Source organism: Chrysochloris asiatica, unplaced genomic scaffold (genome assembly GCF_000296735.1).
Source record: "Chrysochloris asiatica unplaced genomic scaffold, ChrAsi1.0 scaffold00027, whole genome shotgun sequence".
Lineage (NCBI taxonomy): Eukaryota > Metazoa > Chordata > Mammalia > Afrosoricida > Chrysochloridae > Chrysochloris > Chrysochloris asiatica.
In genome coordinates, this window is record NW_006408545.1 from 4,821,798 (window position 1) to 4,836,559 (window position 14,762).

Consider the following 14,762-nt stretch of genomic DNA (forward strand, 5'->3'; position numbering starts at 1 on the left):
CTGCGGGCTTTTCTCCCACGGACTTTACTCCATTCGCATCATCACAGTCAACTCTACTTTGAGGAGGCAGCTCTTTCCCAGTCACATTTTGAGTAACTTCCAACCTGAGGGGCTCATTTTCTGGCATATATCTGACAGTGTTTCTCTGCTATTCATAAGGTTTTCAGTGACTAAGTTTTCGGAAGCACTTCGTCACTCTTTCTTCCTAGTCTGTCTTTGTCTGGAAGCTCATCTGAAACCTGTCCTCCATGGGTGACCCTGGTCGTATTTAAAATACTGGTGGCATAGCTTTTAGAATCACAACAACTCACAAGCCATCACAGTGCGACAAACTGACAAATGAGTGGTGGTGTCTTAATAGAATTTGCCTGTTGTTGCAAGTAATTCTTGGCACTTCCTTGTGCGTTAGTAATATTATGCTGATCATTCCCTTTTTGTATATTGCCTTTTTCTTCACCCTAATTTAATGTGTCCATTATCTAGTTAGTGATTTTTCCCTCTCCCCTTCTCTCATCCCTAGTAACCATCTAAGAATGTCTTTCTGTGTGTAAACCTTTTCTTAACTTTTTATAATACTAGTATCCTATGAGGGGGCTCAAAAAGTTCATGGAAAAATTCCGTTATCTTTTAATTTCATTGTTCTATAAACCTTTTGAAAGCCATCATGAAGTATTTGCCCCTTTGTGATTGACTTATTTCACTCAGCATAATGGCCTCCTTATTATATAATCCATGTTATGAGTTATTTTGTAGAGTCTTCAATGTTACATGGTATTCCATTGTGTGTATGTTTGTTTATCTGTTTATCCATTGATGAGCATTTAGGTTTACCATCTCTTTGTTATTAATAAGAATGCTGAAATGAATATCATTGTTGTTGTTAGGTGCCATTGAGTCAGTTTTGACTCATAGCTACCCTATACACAACAGAACAAAACCCTGCCTCGTTCTGTGCCATCCCCACAATCATTGTTAACACTTCACCCCATTGCTGCTGGCACTCTGCCAATCCATCTCATTGGGATCGTCCTCTTTTTCATGCCCCCTCCATTTGCCAATCATAGTGTGCTTCTCCAGAGACTGGTACATTCTGATAATATGTCCAAAGTCTGAAGGACAAAGTCTCAGCATCCTAACTTCTAAGGAGCGTTCTGGTTGTACTTTTTCCAGTACAGATTTGTTTGTTCTGTAGTCCGTCCATGGTACCTTCAATATTCTTTCCACATACCATTGCTCAAATGCTTCCATTCTTCTACAGTATTTCTTATTCATTGTCCAACTTTCACATGCAGATTTTGTTGTTGTTGTTGTTAAGTACCATGGAGTCAGTTCTGATTCATAGGGTCAGAGGCTGGCTGTAAATCTTTACAGGAGCAGAAAACCTCATCTTTCTCCCTCGGAACAGCTGATAGTTTCGAACTGCTGACCTTGGAGTTAGCAGCCCAATTAGTAACCACTATGCTACCAGAGGCTATTGAAAATCTCTTGGCTTGGATCAGATGCACCCTGTTCTCAAACTGATATCTTTGCTCTTGAACACTTTAAAGAGGTCTTGTGTAGAAGATTTGCCTAATGCCATATGTCATTTGATCTCTTGACTGATGTTTCCATGAGTGTTGATTGTAGATTTAAGCATATTGACGTCTTTGACAACTTTTCTACATTTATCATGATGTTATTTATTATTTATTTTGTTGTAATTAGGTGCCATCGAGTCCGTTCTGACTCATAGCAACGTTATGCATAACTGAATGAAACACTGCCTGGACCTGAGCCAACTTCACAGTCATTGTTACACTTGACCTCATTGCTGCTGCCACTGTGCCAGTGCATCTTGTTGGGGGGCTTTCCTCTTTTTCACCGACCCTCCACTTTACCAAACATGATATCTTTCTCCAGGGACTGGTGCCTCTTGATAATATGTCTGAAGTATGAGAGACAAAGTCTAGCCATCTTGGCTTCTAAGGAACATCCCTACCTGTATTCTTCAACACAGATTTGTTTGTTCTTCTGGCAGTCCATGGCATTCTCCAGCACCGTAACTCAAATGCATCAACTCTTCTACAGTTTCCTTCATTATCCAACTTTTACAGGCATATGAGGCTATTAAAAATGCCATCGATTGGATCAGGTGCACCTTAGCCCTCAGACTGACATCTTTGCTCTTGAACACTTTAATAGAAGACTGTGCAGCAGATTTGCCTAATGCAATATGTCATTTGATTTCTTCACTGCTGCCTCCATGAATGTTGATGGTAGAGCTAAACAAAAGGAAGTCTTTGACAACGTCAACCTTTTTGCAGTTATCATGATGTTGTTTATTGCTCCAGTTGTGAAGATTTTGTTTTCTTTACATTGAGGTGCAACACATACCAAAAGCTGTGGTCTTTGATTTTCATCAGTAAGTATTTTAAGTCCTCTTTGCTTTCAGCAAGCAAGGTTTACCATCTGTATATAGCAGGTTGTTAATGAGTCTTCCTACAGTCATGATGCCATGCTCCTCACATAGTCCAGCTTCTCAGATAATTTGCTTAGCATGAAGACTGAATAAGTATGGTGAAAGAATGCAAACCTGGTGCACACCTTTCTTGATTTTAAACCATTCCATAGTCCCGTCTTCTGTGTGAACGAATGCTTCTTAGTCTAAGTATAGGTTCCTCATGAGTACAATTAAGTGTTCTGGAATACCCATGCTTTGAAATGTTATCCATAGCTTCTCATGATCCACACAGTCAAAAGCCTGTGTATAGTCAATAAAGTACAGATAAGTATCTTTCTGGTATTCTCTGCTTTCCGTCAAGATTCATCTGACACCCCTCATCCCATGTTCTCATCTGAATTGAGGTTGAATCTCCAGAAGTTCCCTGTTGATGACTGCTACAGCTATTTTTAAACTATCTTCAACATTTTCCTTGCATAGGATGTTAATAATATTGTTCAATGATTTCCACATTCCCTTGAGTTACCTCTCTTTGGAATGGCACAAATACAGTTTTCTTCCAATCAGTTGGCCAGATAGCTGTCTTCCAAATTTCTTGGCATAGATGAGTGAGTGCCTCCTGTGCTGCATCAATTTGTTGCAAGATTTCAATTTGTATGCCATCATTTCCTGGATTTTTGTTTTTCGCCAATGCCTTATATTCAACTTCTTCCTTCATTATCATGGGCTCTTGATCATATGCTGCCTCTTGAAATGGTTGCACATTGACCATTTGTTTTGGTTCAGTGACTGTATATTCCTTCCATTTCCTTTTGATGCTTTCTGCATCATTCACTATTATGCCCAGAGAATCCTTCAGTATTTCAGGTTGAGGCGTGACTTTTTTCTTCAGTTCTTTCAGCATGAGAAATTCTGAGTATGTTCTTCCCTTTTGGTTTTCTAACTCCGGGCCTTAAGCACATTTCTTTATAATATTTAACTTTGTCTCCGAAATTTTCTGTTGAGCTATTATACCTCATTTCTTCCATTTTAACATCTTTAGCATCTCTATACTGGAAAGCAAGTTTCAGAGTCTCTTCTGTCATTCATTTTAGTCTTTTTCCTTTTTTCCTGTCTTTTTAATGACCTTCTGCTTTCTTCCTATATGATGTTTTTTATGTCATCCCACAACTCTTCTGGTCTTTGATCATTAGTGTCCAGTGCATGAAGCCTGTTTTTGAGATTGTTTCTAAATTTAGATGGGATATATTCAAGGTCATATTTTGACTCTCATGGACTCGTTTTAATTATCTTCAGCTATAGCCTGATCTGGTATATGAGCAGTTGATGGCCTGTTCAGCAGTCTGCCCTGCCCCTGGCCTGGTTTTGGCTGATGATACGGAGTTTTTCTACCATCTCTTCCTACAAATGTCATCAGTTTGATTCCTGTGTACTCTGGGAACAATGTCTGGGAGTTCCATGTGTATAATCGGCTTTTATGTTATTTCAAAAAGGTATTTGCAGTGAATTTTGGTCTTGCACAATTCTGTCTTGTAATCACCAGCATCATTTCTGTCACCAAAGCCATATTTCCCTACTGATCTTTCCTTTTTGTTTCCAGCCTTTGCTTTGCATTTCAATTACCAGTAAATATCAATACATCTTGATAACATGTTTGATCAATCTCAGACTGAAGAAGTTGGCAGTCTATGATACTTTCTGTATTCTTTGCTAACACTGTAACTCAAATGCATCAATTCCTCTCCAGTGAACTTATTCACTGTCCATCTTTCACATGCATATGAAGCTATTGAAAATACCATAGCTTGGGTCAGGCACATCTTTATCCTCAAAGTGACAACTTTGCCCATTGTAGCATGTCATTTGATTTCTTGACTGCTGCTTCCATTACATTGATCATGGATCCAAGTATAATTAAATTTTTTACAACTTCAGTATTTTTCTACTTATCATGATAGTGAAGACTGTATTCTTCAATCTTCAGTATTAAGTATTTCAGTTCCTGTTTACTTTCAGCAAGCAAGGTTGTGTCATCTGCATATTGCAGGTTGTTTATTGAGCCCTCCCCCAATCAGGATGCTGTGTTCTACCTCATATAGTCCAAATTCTTGGTTTATTTGCTCAGCATATGGATTGAATAAGTATGGTGAAAGACACAACCCTGATGCATACCTTTCCTGATTTTAAACCATTCAGTATCCCCTTTTTCTATGCAAATGACTGCCTCTTGGTCTATGTACAGGCTCTGTATAAGCACACTTAAGTGTTCTAGAATTCCCATTCTGTTCAATGTTATCTGTTGTTTATTATGATACACTCAGTTGAATGCCTTTGCATAGTCAATAAAACACAAGTAAAGATCTTTCTGGTATTCTCCACTTTCATCCTAGACCCATCTGACATCAACAGTGATATCCCTTGTGCCCATCCTCTTCTGAATCAGGTTTGAATTTCTGGCAGCTGCCTTGCAATGTACTGTTGCAACCGTTTTTCAGTTATCTTAAGCAAAATTTTATTTACATATGATATTAATGGTGTTGTTGAATAATGTCCACATTCTTCTTTGGAATGGTCACCTTTCTTTGGAATGGGCACATATATGAATTTCTTCCAATTATTTAGGTAGCCATCTTCCAAATATCTTGCCATAGATGAGGGAGTGCCTCCAACGTTGCGTCAGTTTATTGAAACATTTCGGTTGGTATTACATCAACTCCTAGAGAGTTATTTTTCAATAGTGCCTTCAGTGCAGCTTGGATTTCTTCCTTTAATACCATTTATTCTTGGTTGAATGCTATCTCTTCAATTGGCTGAAAAGCACCGACCAATTCATTTTGGTACTGAGTCTGTGTATGCATTTTATCGTATTTTGATACTTCCAGCATTGTTCAGTATCTTGTGTAAAATTCTTCAATATTGTAACTTGAAGCTAAAATTTTTCCTTCATTCCTTTCTGCTTGAGAAGCGCTAAGCATGTTACTCCCTTTTTGCTTTCTAACTCCAGGTCTTTCCACATTTCTTTATAATACTTTGTCTTCTCTAGCTGTCATATGAAATTTTCTGTTCAACTCTTTTACTTCATCATTTCTTTCAATTGCCTTAGCTTCTCTACATTTAAGAGCAAACTTCAGAGTGTCTTCTGAAGTACATTTTGGTATTTTCTTTCTTTCGTATCTTTTAATGACTTGTCACTCTCTTCCTGTATGGTCTTCTTGATTTCTCTGGTCTTTGTTCATTAGTATCTAATGCATCAAATCTGTTTTTGAGATGACCTCTAAATTCTGGTGGGATATAGTCACGGTCACATTTTAGCTTTATGTACTTGTTTAACTTTCTTCAACTTCTACGTGAACGTGTATATGAGCAATTAATAGTCTATTCCACAGTCTAAAAAGAATTACTCATCATTAACTGTCAGTACATCTTTTTTTTTTAATAAATGCTTTATTGTGAATTGTGTGATAGTTTACATGGGAGAACATTAGTTTTACATTCATTCTATCATCGTTTCACTATCAATATGTTTTGATTTCATTTTTTAAAATTAATTTCAGCCTGAAGGAATTGATAGATTTCTTCAGTTTCTTCATCATTAACTTTAATGATTAATTAAATGGTGCATAAATTTGAATAATACTTGTATTAATGATTCTTCCTTGTAGGCATATTGATACTATCCTGTCACAGACAGCATTGTACTATACCATAGATTTTTTTTTTTAATTTTATATTATGAATTGAGTGGAGACTTGCAGACAGGTGTATCAGCTGTACATTCAACAAATCATACACATTGTTTCATCTCAATAATTAAAATCCCCTGTATGCAACAATGGTTATCCTGTTTCCTCCCTGTGATATTTGTATTCCACCCACCTTCCCATCCTTTCTCAGCTTTGTCCTTAGGAAAATGTTACCCTTTTGATTTTGAATCATCAGCCATTCCACAGTGAGCCTACCTTGCTAGTGTTGTTCTCCCGCACTATAAACCTATCTGCTGCTTGGCTGGAAATTGGGCTATATGGGTGAGTTCCTTTCCAGGCCTAGAGGGTGGTTGAAGGCCATAAACACAGGTTCCACCAATCTCTTTCTGACCAGTAAACCCAGATTCTTCTCTTTTTTAAAAAAATCAAAATAATTTAGAGTTTTGGTCCACATTTTCTCACACTCTATCTGGGTATATATAATGTGATCCTTTTCAGGAAAGTTGGTAGTCGTAGCTGGGTACTGTCTAGTCCTTCCCTGGAGACTGATGTGCACTTGTTTCCTCCATTAGTCCATTGGATTCCAAGCTTCTTCTTTCTTCCACACATGGAGACACCAAGAGCTGCCAAGCAGGATATAGAACATTGTCTTTGTGGACTATGTTATGCCAGTTGACCATGGTGTCCCCTGAGACTTTGGTCCTGAGCCCCCAGGACCGTCAATTCCTTGCCTTAAGATGTTTGATAATATCTAGGAAGTTTTCATCATTTTGTCCACTGTACTGCTCCACATTCATCATTGTGCTTACATGAAAGGTAAATACTCAGGTACAAATACCCTCTTTCAAACTCTTATATGTTTGTGGGATATATAAATAGATATTTATATCTCATTCTTCCTCCCTTATACATTCAGTCTTTGTCTCAATCCATGTATCTGTGCATAGAACTCTTTTGTTCCAAGGTTGTGTTTACATCACTATTTACCTCTCTGCCCTTTAGCCCATGCATACTTTTCTGTGTCTTCATTTATGTTCATTATTCTTCTGCCGCCTTCTCTCTTATATATTGCCCTCTCCATCACCTGAGTTAACATGTGTCTACCTCTAGCCAGTGAATTACTCTCCTCCCCAAGGTCAGCAGTTCAAAACTACCAACCGTTTTGCAGGAGAAAGATGAGGCTTTCTGCTCCTATAAAGATTTATAGCCTTGGAAACCCTGTACAGCGTCACTATGAGTCTGAACTGACTCCACAGCACATAACCACCACCACCACCACGCCCCCACTGTTGGTAACCATCAAGGGATGTTTCTTTTAGTATGGAAACCTTTTCTTACGCTTTTACAATAATGGTCTCATATAATATTTATCCTTTTGTGATTGACTAATTTCACTCAGCATAATATCCTCCAGGTTCATCCATATTATGAGGTATTTTGTAGTCATCATTATTCTTCAGTGTTGCATAGTATTCCATTGTGTGTATGTACCAAATTCGTTTATCCATTCTTCCGTTGATGGGTATTTAGGCTGTCGCCATCTTTTTGCTATTGTGAATAGTGCTACAATGAACATTGGTGTGAATATATCTACTCCTGTCCTGGCTCATATTTCTTGTGGGTCATAAGGGATTTCTGTTTCCAACTTTCTGAGAACCCACCATACTGTTTCCAGAATGGTTGAATCACTTTCCAGTTCCACCAGCAAGGAGGAGCTTGCCAGTCTCTCCACACCCTCACCAACATTTGTTGTTTTCTGTTTTTGCTGTTGTTGTTTTTAACTTTGCTCTTAATGCTGGTGTGAGATGGTATCTCATTGTTGTTTTGATTTGCATCTCTCTACTGGAGTCCTGTTGTGGTGCTGTGGGTTAATGTGCCAGACTGCAAAGCTGTTTGAACTGCAAGGTCGGAGGTTCAAGCTCACAAGCTGCTTTTAGGAAACCCTATACAGGGTCACTATGGGTTGGAAATGACTCAATGACACTTAACAACAAAAGAAATGGTTAAATTGGAGTTACCATTAGCCCATAGTGCCACACTAGGACTCTAATGGCTAAATTCCATTCCTGGTGTGGCATTGTGGGTTAATGCACTGTACTGTAAAGTCACTTTGAACTACAAGGTCGGTGGTTCTAGCTCACCAGATGCTCCTTGGAAACCCTATACAGGGTCACTATGAGTCAGAAATGACTCAACGGCACACAACAGCAACAACAATAACAATAGCTAAATTGGACTCCTGGTATGGCACTTCAGGATGGTGCACTGGCTGCAAAGTCAGTTTGAACCGCCAGGTTGGCGGTTCAAACCCACCAGCCACTCCTTGGAAACCCTACTCAGCGTCGCTATGGGTTGGAACTTACTCTATGGTGCTTAATAACAACAATAGCAACAATAGCTAAATATTGCCAGTATTTAAGTTGGGTTGTGAATTTTTTTGATGTTGAGGTGTTTAAAGTTTTCTATGAATTTTAGGGATTAGTTTCCTGTCAAATATGTTGCTGCCATGTATTTTGTCCCAATCTGTAGGTTCTATTTGTACACTTTTGGGATCCTATAGATATTTCTGGAAAGCATCTAATGCTCAAGACAGACATTACTAGTTAAGCTATACTATTGTTTGGTTTTAAAAAGACTTTGGGAAATATTTTTTATTTAAGGTTTAAAGATTATTTCAAGGCAATGTTTTCAAGCATTTATCTACCCTCCATGTTCTAGAAAACCTTGACTTTGTAAGAATTTGAAAATCTGTTCGGCATTTCCCCCTGTTGATCAGGATTTTTCTGCAGAATCTTTGATCAAAATGTTCAATAATGGTGTCAGACACCATCCTATTCTCCTGGTCTCTCTCATAGCAAAGGAAGCAGTTGTTCATGGAGGCAGTTAAACACACATTCCATATCCTCCTCCTATTCCTGATGCTCCTTTTTCCTTTCTTGTCCCAGGCAAATAAGTTAATTTATTAATATATAGTTATAAACATGATCATATTCTAGACTTAATAATTCCTGGAAATACAAGGGGCGTCAGAAAGTTCATGGGAAAATGAAATCAAAAGATGAGATTTTTCCACAAACTTTTTGGGTATCACATTTAAAAGAAGGGGGAAAGGCTGCCATGGAGACTTTCACTCCATCAGTGGCGATGCTTGTGCCCATTGGTCTAAAGTAGTGGTTCTCAAACTTTTCTCTCCTCAGCATACCTGAGGGATGCCCATGCTTCCACTAGTCTAGTGACATTGTGTCCTTGTCCAACAATGACTGCCACCAAGAAATGGGTACAGGACTATTAAATTTGAAAAAGCCTCCCAGGTGATTCCCGAGATGGGTTGTAGGGAGGACTTGCCTCTCTGCAGGCTGACCTGGTGACCTTCCTGATGTGTTTCCTTTTCTCACTCCTCAGGGAGGTGCACTGCTAGGAGGTGTGAATGCGCTCCATACTTCCTTTCCTGAGAACCCTTTGGAGCAGTACCAGAGGCAATGTGAACTGATTCTGGAGAAGTTAGGGCTGCAGAGCCTCTTGAGTGAAGAGCTAAGAAGACTTGAAAGGTAAGGAAGGAAAACAAAGAAAGGCCTAGGGTGGGAAATCCTTGTTTCTTATTTTGGGAAATGAAAGAAGTGCAAATCAAGTGGAAACTCTGTCTGTCCTATCCATAGGGAATTGTTTCGTTATTTATCGCTATACCAGGGAGCTTCAAAAAGTTTATGGAAAACTTCCATTATCTTTTAATTGCACTTTTCTGTGAACTTTTTGAAACCTCCTTATATAATCATCCATCCCAAAACTCAGTGGCTTTATAAAATAAAAAACAGCAACAACAATGTTTGTGCTCTGGGAATCCGAAAGTTAGGCAAGGTTCAGTGGGCACAGCCTGGCTTTACTCGCCTCCTGTCAGCTGGTGTCACTCATGCACCTGCATTTAGGTGAAACCTCCATGCTGCTCCCTGAGTTTGACTTTGCCTTTGGAGAATCTGCTCATTTTGACTGACCTATTATCAAAGGGTGATATAAAGGCTGGATTCAAAAAGGAGGGATAGGGAGGCTCGGAACGAGTGTTGTAATAGAAAAATGGCAACTGGACTTCCCAAATTCAAAGTGACTCTCCTGCGCCGAAAGAGAGAAGAAAAAAAGAGAGTAGGTGGGTATCTGAGAGATAGGAGCCTATCTTAAAGCATTCTTCTATACTGATCTTTCCTCCTAATGCATGTGCTGATCCCCCAACAACAAAACCAGGTATGATGTAAATGACAGTGAGTTACTTCTAAGACCAGTCTGAAGCTAACCCTACCCAGTGAGAAAACCCAAGTAGCATAAGGGCTTTTTCCCCTGAGGAAAACGTTCTGTATCCCTTAAGGGGGATCACATAATTACAATAAATCACTTGTGTTATCATACTTTTCTTCCAAAAAAGGCTTTCCTAATGGCAGTGTACCTCCAATCATGATCATTAACCTATCTTGAGGTTAAAACAGCTTGTGAGGATGCTATCTTTTAGAAGGCTGCAGTAAATCTGCAGAAATTCTATGTAGGAGAGAATTTATTTCTCGAAATAAGAATCAGACAAAAATGTGGCTGTGGCGTGCCGTTAAATTATTCTACTACTTTAAATTCTGGGACATTGTTATAAGAATCTAAATGATTATGAGTATCCCTGACTGCAATTAGATGCAAAACTATATTTTGAAATATACTTGAGTTTTGGTTTGGTTTTTGCTCATATTAATAATAGTGAACACAGATTTGTTATACTTATCAAATCTATGGAAATGTTTATTACCCAATATTTTTATAATTTTTTAATGTTTTCTTATTACAATGGCAGTGCATGTTCTGGTGGCACTATAGGATAAGCACTGGACTTCTAATCACAAGGTATGCAGTTTCAAACCCACCAGTTGCTTCTTGGGAGCAAGATGAGGCTTTCTGCTCCCATGAAGATTTACAACCTCACTATGAGTTGAAACTGACTGAATCGCAGTGGGTTAATGGGATAGAGTATTTTGGAAAGTTGTTGTTGTTTTTGTTAAGTGCCGTCGAGTCGGTTCCGACCCATAGCGACCCTGTACAGGGTTTCCAAGGGTGTAAATCCTTACAGGAGTAGAAAGCCTCATCTTTCTCCCGCGGAGCGGCTGGTAGTTTCGAACTGCTGACCTTAAGGTTCGCAGCCCGATTCGTAACCACTACACTACCAGAGATAACAAATTCATAAGAAAATAAAAATCACTTATAATCGTATTATCCAGAAATATAGATCATTAGTATTTTAATGTGTTTGAATATATTTCAGTTTAAAATGTTCAAATTTGTTATATTTTTTTTCTATTGCTTTTTCTGTGTTTACACATGACTTTTAGAATAATTCACTGTTCTTTTTGGTTAATTTCTTCTCATATATGTATGATAGAAGTAAGATGAAAGCAAGGCCAGCTTATTCCTTATAATAAAAAGGCATTCTTCCAGGCTGTTAGAAAAGGCTTTCTAAAGACTTACTTTATTAGAAATTGGTGCTTTTGGCATTTCGGTTTATCTTTTCCCATCATTGCTGATATTACAGTAGAGTGTCACTGACCTGGTGGCACAGTGGGTTAGGTGTGGTCTGCTAACCACAGTACCAGAGGTTCAAACCCACCAGTCACTCTGTGGGAGAAAGATGAGGCTGACTGCTGCTGGAAAGAATTACAGTCTCAGAAACCCTATGCAGGGTCACCATCAACTTGATGGCAATGGGGTGTTTTTTAAAATCACTAACCAGGAATATCATTCAGGGAAAGTAAATAGGCTTTAATTCTATCAAGTTGGTGGAGAATGACTACCTGGAACATATGTCAAAAAATGGCTGGACTTAGCAGAAATATGTGTCACAATTGCTTGGGGACATTTGTGTATGCTGTAGGGGACAGAGGGAGCACCAGTCTGGAGGAATTATAAGTTCTTTGCTCATGAGTAAGGTGACGTTTTAGATGTGCTAAAATTTATTACTTGAATTAGGTAAAGAGATGTGATGGACCATAATCTCAGGCCTTCCACTTTGGTTCTGCAAACTGACTACCAAACAGCTAGAACAACTTTCTTGGTCAGCAATGAGCTGTGGTGCAAATAGCTACAAGTTTGTCTGGGGAATTTGACACATCACTGTACACTGACCTGCCAACAGTCTTAAAACAATTCAGTGGACTTTCAGGGCATCTACAAATGTAGACAGAAATGTATTTCATTTTTTTCACTTTATGACTGTAATTGGTTAAATTAGAATTCTTATCAGAACATTTAAGAAAATGGATACTTTGCTACTGCTGCTCTAAGAGTCTCTATTTATAGTTGGTATTAACCTGGAATTACATGAGACTTAAGTTAGACACCATCTCAGACACTACTAAGAAATGAGAAGGGTAAAGCCTTGCTCTCAGTCCATGTTGTACTCTATCTCCTCTCCAGGTTACAGAACCAGAGTGTGCCCCAATCCCAGCTGTGGCCAGTGGAGGCAGAGACGTCTGCAGGGGCCTTGAGAGCCTACCAAGGAGAGGAATCCAAGTTGACAACTTCTACACAGCAGGAAACCGGTTGTGAAATGCATACCCCCTCTACTGGAGGCAGTCCTGGAGGAATCCCACTTCTAGATCCCCCGTCTTCTCCAGGGCCTACTAGGTCAATAAGTAGAAACCATTCAGCTGAGCCCCCAAGCAGCAGGGATAACAGTTTAGACTGGTTTGACTCCATGGCAGTTCCTGAGATTGAGCTTAAGAACACTGTTCATATGCCTTCCAGTCCCAAAACAATTGAGGAAAAAATGGCTTTGAAAATCTCCCACAGGAAATCTCAGAGTAAGGAAAAGAGTGGGCCCAGCAGAAGGAGCAAATCAGAAGCTGGACAACTTCCAGCACCAGGAGAGACAGGGACACCATTGAGGCCACACAAAACTTTCCATGATAAAGTTGAAAGTCCCAAAATATCAGCAATGGTTTCTGAAGTGTCAGTACCTGCTGAAGAGCCAGACTCAGTACTAACTCTTCATGTCCTTGAGAAACGACACCAGCTGTGTAAGGAGAGGGCCCAGGAGCAATGCAGAAATCCTGCCGGGCAGCTGTCGCAGCCCTCAAGCCCATCTCATCGTCTGTCCACTCCCGGCCAGAGCCAAGAAAGGACACTGGAGACTCCCAAAAGAAAGAGACAGAAATCCCTTGATCAAGTGAAAGAACCCAAACTTGAAGGTGTTGAGAGTTCAGGTCCCCCTGTGGCCAAACTGGCAAAATTTACTTTCAAACAGAAGTCAAAGCTGATGCACTCCCCTGGGGACCACAGCCATGGGTCTCCGAGTACCACTCAAATAGCAGTTCAGAGTCCTAAAGTGCACCATCCTAAGGCAAGAAGAGAAGCAGCTCTGTCTGTGAAGGATCCAGAAAAGTTGAGCTCTGCCCTAGGAAACAGAAGCTTGGGTCAGTTGCAGAGTTTAACAAAGGAGGTGTCACAGCAGCCAGCAAAGAAAGATGGATCAAGAGAGAAGAGAGAATGTGCCCCTAAAAAGAGAGTTATTCCACCTGAACTTGGGAACCAGACTGGGCATTCTCATCCAACTTGTGAGAGAGAGAAGAAGGAAGAGGATTCACACAAAAACAAAAGCAGTAGGGTCCATGCTTGCACATTAGCCAAATTGGCAAACTTTTCCTTCACTTCCCCCTCTGAATCCAAATCACAACCCCCTCTTCCACCTGAAAGTAAGAACAGCATTAAGAGAAACCCAAGCCCTCCTACAACTGCAGCCACAATGCTTGGCAGTAAAAGGAAAACTTTTCAGTTAGAGAGATTCACTGACAAACAGATAACTTCCAGAAAGTCTCTCTTTACTTTACCAGAACTAGATGATGATGCATTTGATTTTGACTGGGATGAAGAGCTAGGAAAAAAACCATAATCGTGAAAAACTTGATGGTCAGATTTCAACCTCTCCAACTCAACAAGCACCTTCAGGATCAAGTGTGGTATTCACAAATGTACACTTGGCTATATTGAATGCATTCTGAACACGAGCTTCCCCTGTAAGATTTTCAATTTCAGGGGTATCTTCATGACTTTAGAACTTGCATGATCAGTTTAAAGTCATTGAAATATCAGGACTTGAGTTGAATTGATTGACTTTTTGCGTACTTTTGCAAGCGGAGTGTGTGTATTGTCACAGATGTTTCTTTTTGTTTTGGGATACTTCCCTGGATTCCTTGTTTTCTTCCTGGAGGAACAGATGCCAGAAAGGTTGCACTCTTACTGATGAGTGTTTTCTACATTCTTATTTGCATTTTCACCTGAGATACGATAAGTACTGTGGACATCATAATTTGGGATGCTTTGTCAAAATCATGTGGTTTTTCTGATATTGTTTTTGTATTTATTCTCATGCATCAGATTAAATGTGACCAGATGCCTTTCTTTCTTTAAGAGATATCTTCACAATTCATGTTAGCTCTAAAGATCTGGTTAAATAGTAGATTTGTGAAGTACTGAGCTTTTGAGTTTTCCTTTCTTTCTTGAGCCAGCATTTTGTGCTTCAGATTTTTTTTTCTCTCGCAATTTTTTTTTCAACTTATCTTAACTCCTGCGATTGGAAGGAGAAGAGTATATGCAGTAAC

The 14,762-nt window shown here is 39.4% G+C and overlaps 1 protein-coding gene across 1 annotated transcript in view; it reads left to right on the plus strand.

Moving 5' to 3' along the window:
- MCM9 (minichromosome maintenance complex component 9) overlaps positions 1-14,053 on the plus strand; it is a 168,443-nt gene extending 154,390 nt beyond the window's left edge. Inside the window, exons 11-12 of the mRNA XM_006839887.1 lie at positions 9,547-9,692; positions 12,580-14,053. Coding sequence (XP_006839950.1) covers positions 9,547-9,692; positions 12,580-14,053 — 1,620 coding nt within the window. The remainder of the gene's footprint in view (positions 1-9,546; positions 9,693-12,579) is intronic.
- Positions 14,054-14,762: the final 709 nt, after the last annotated feature.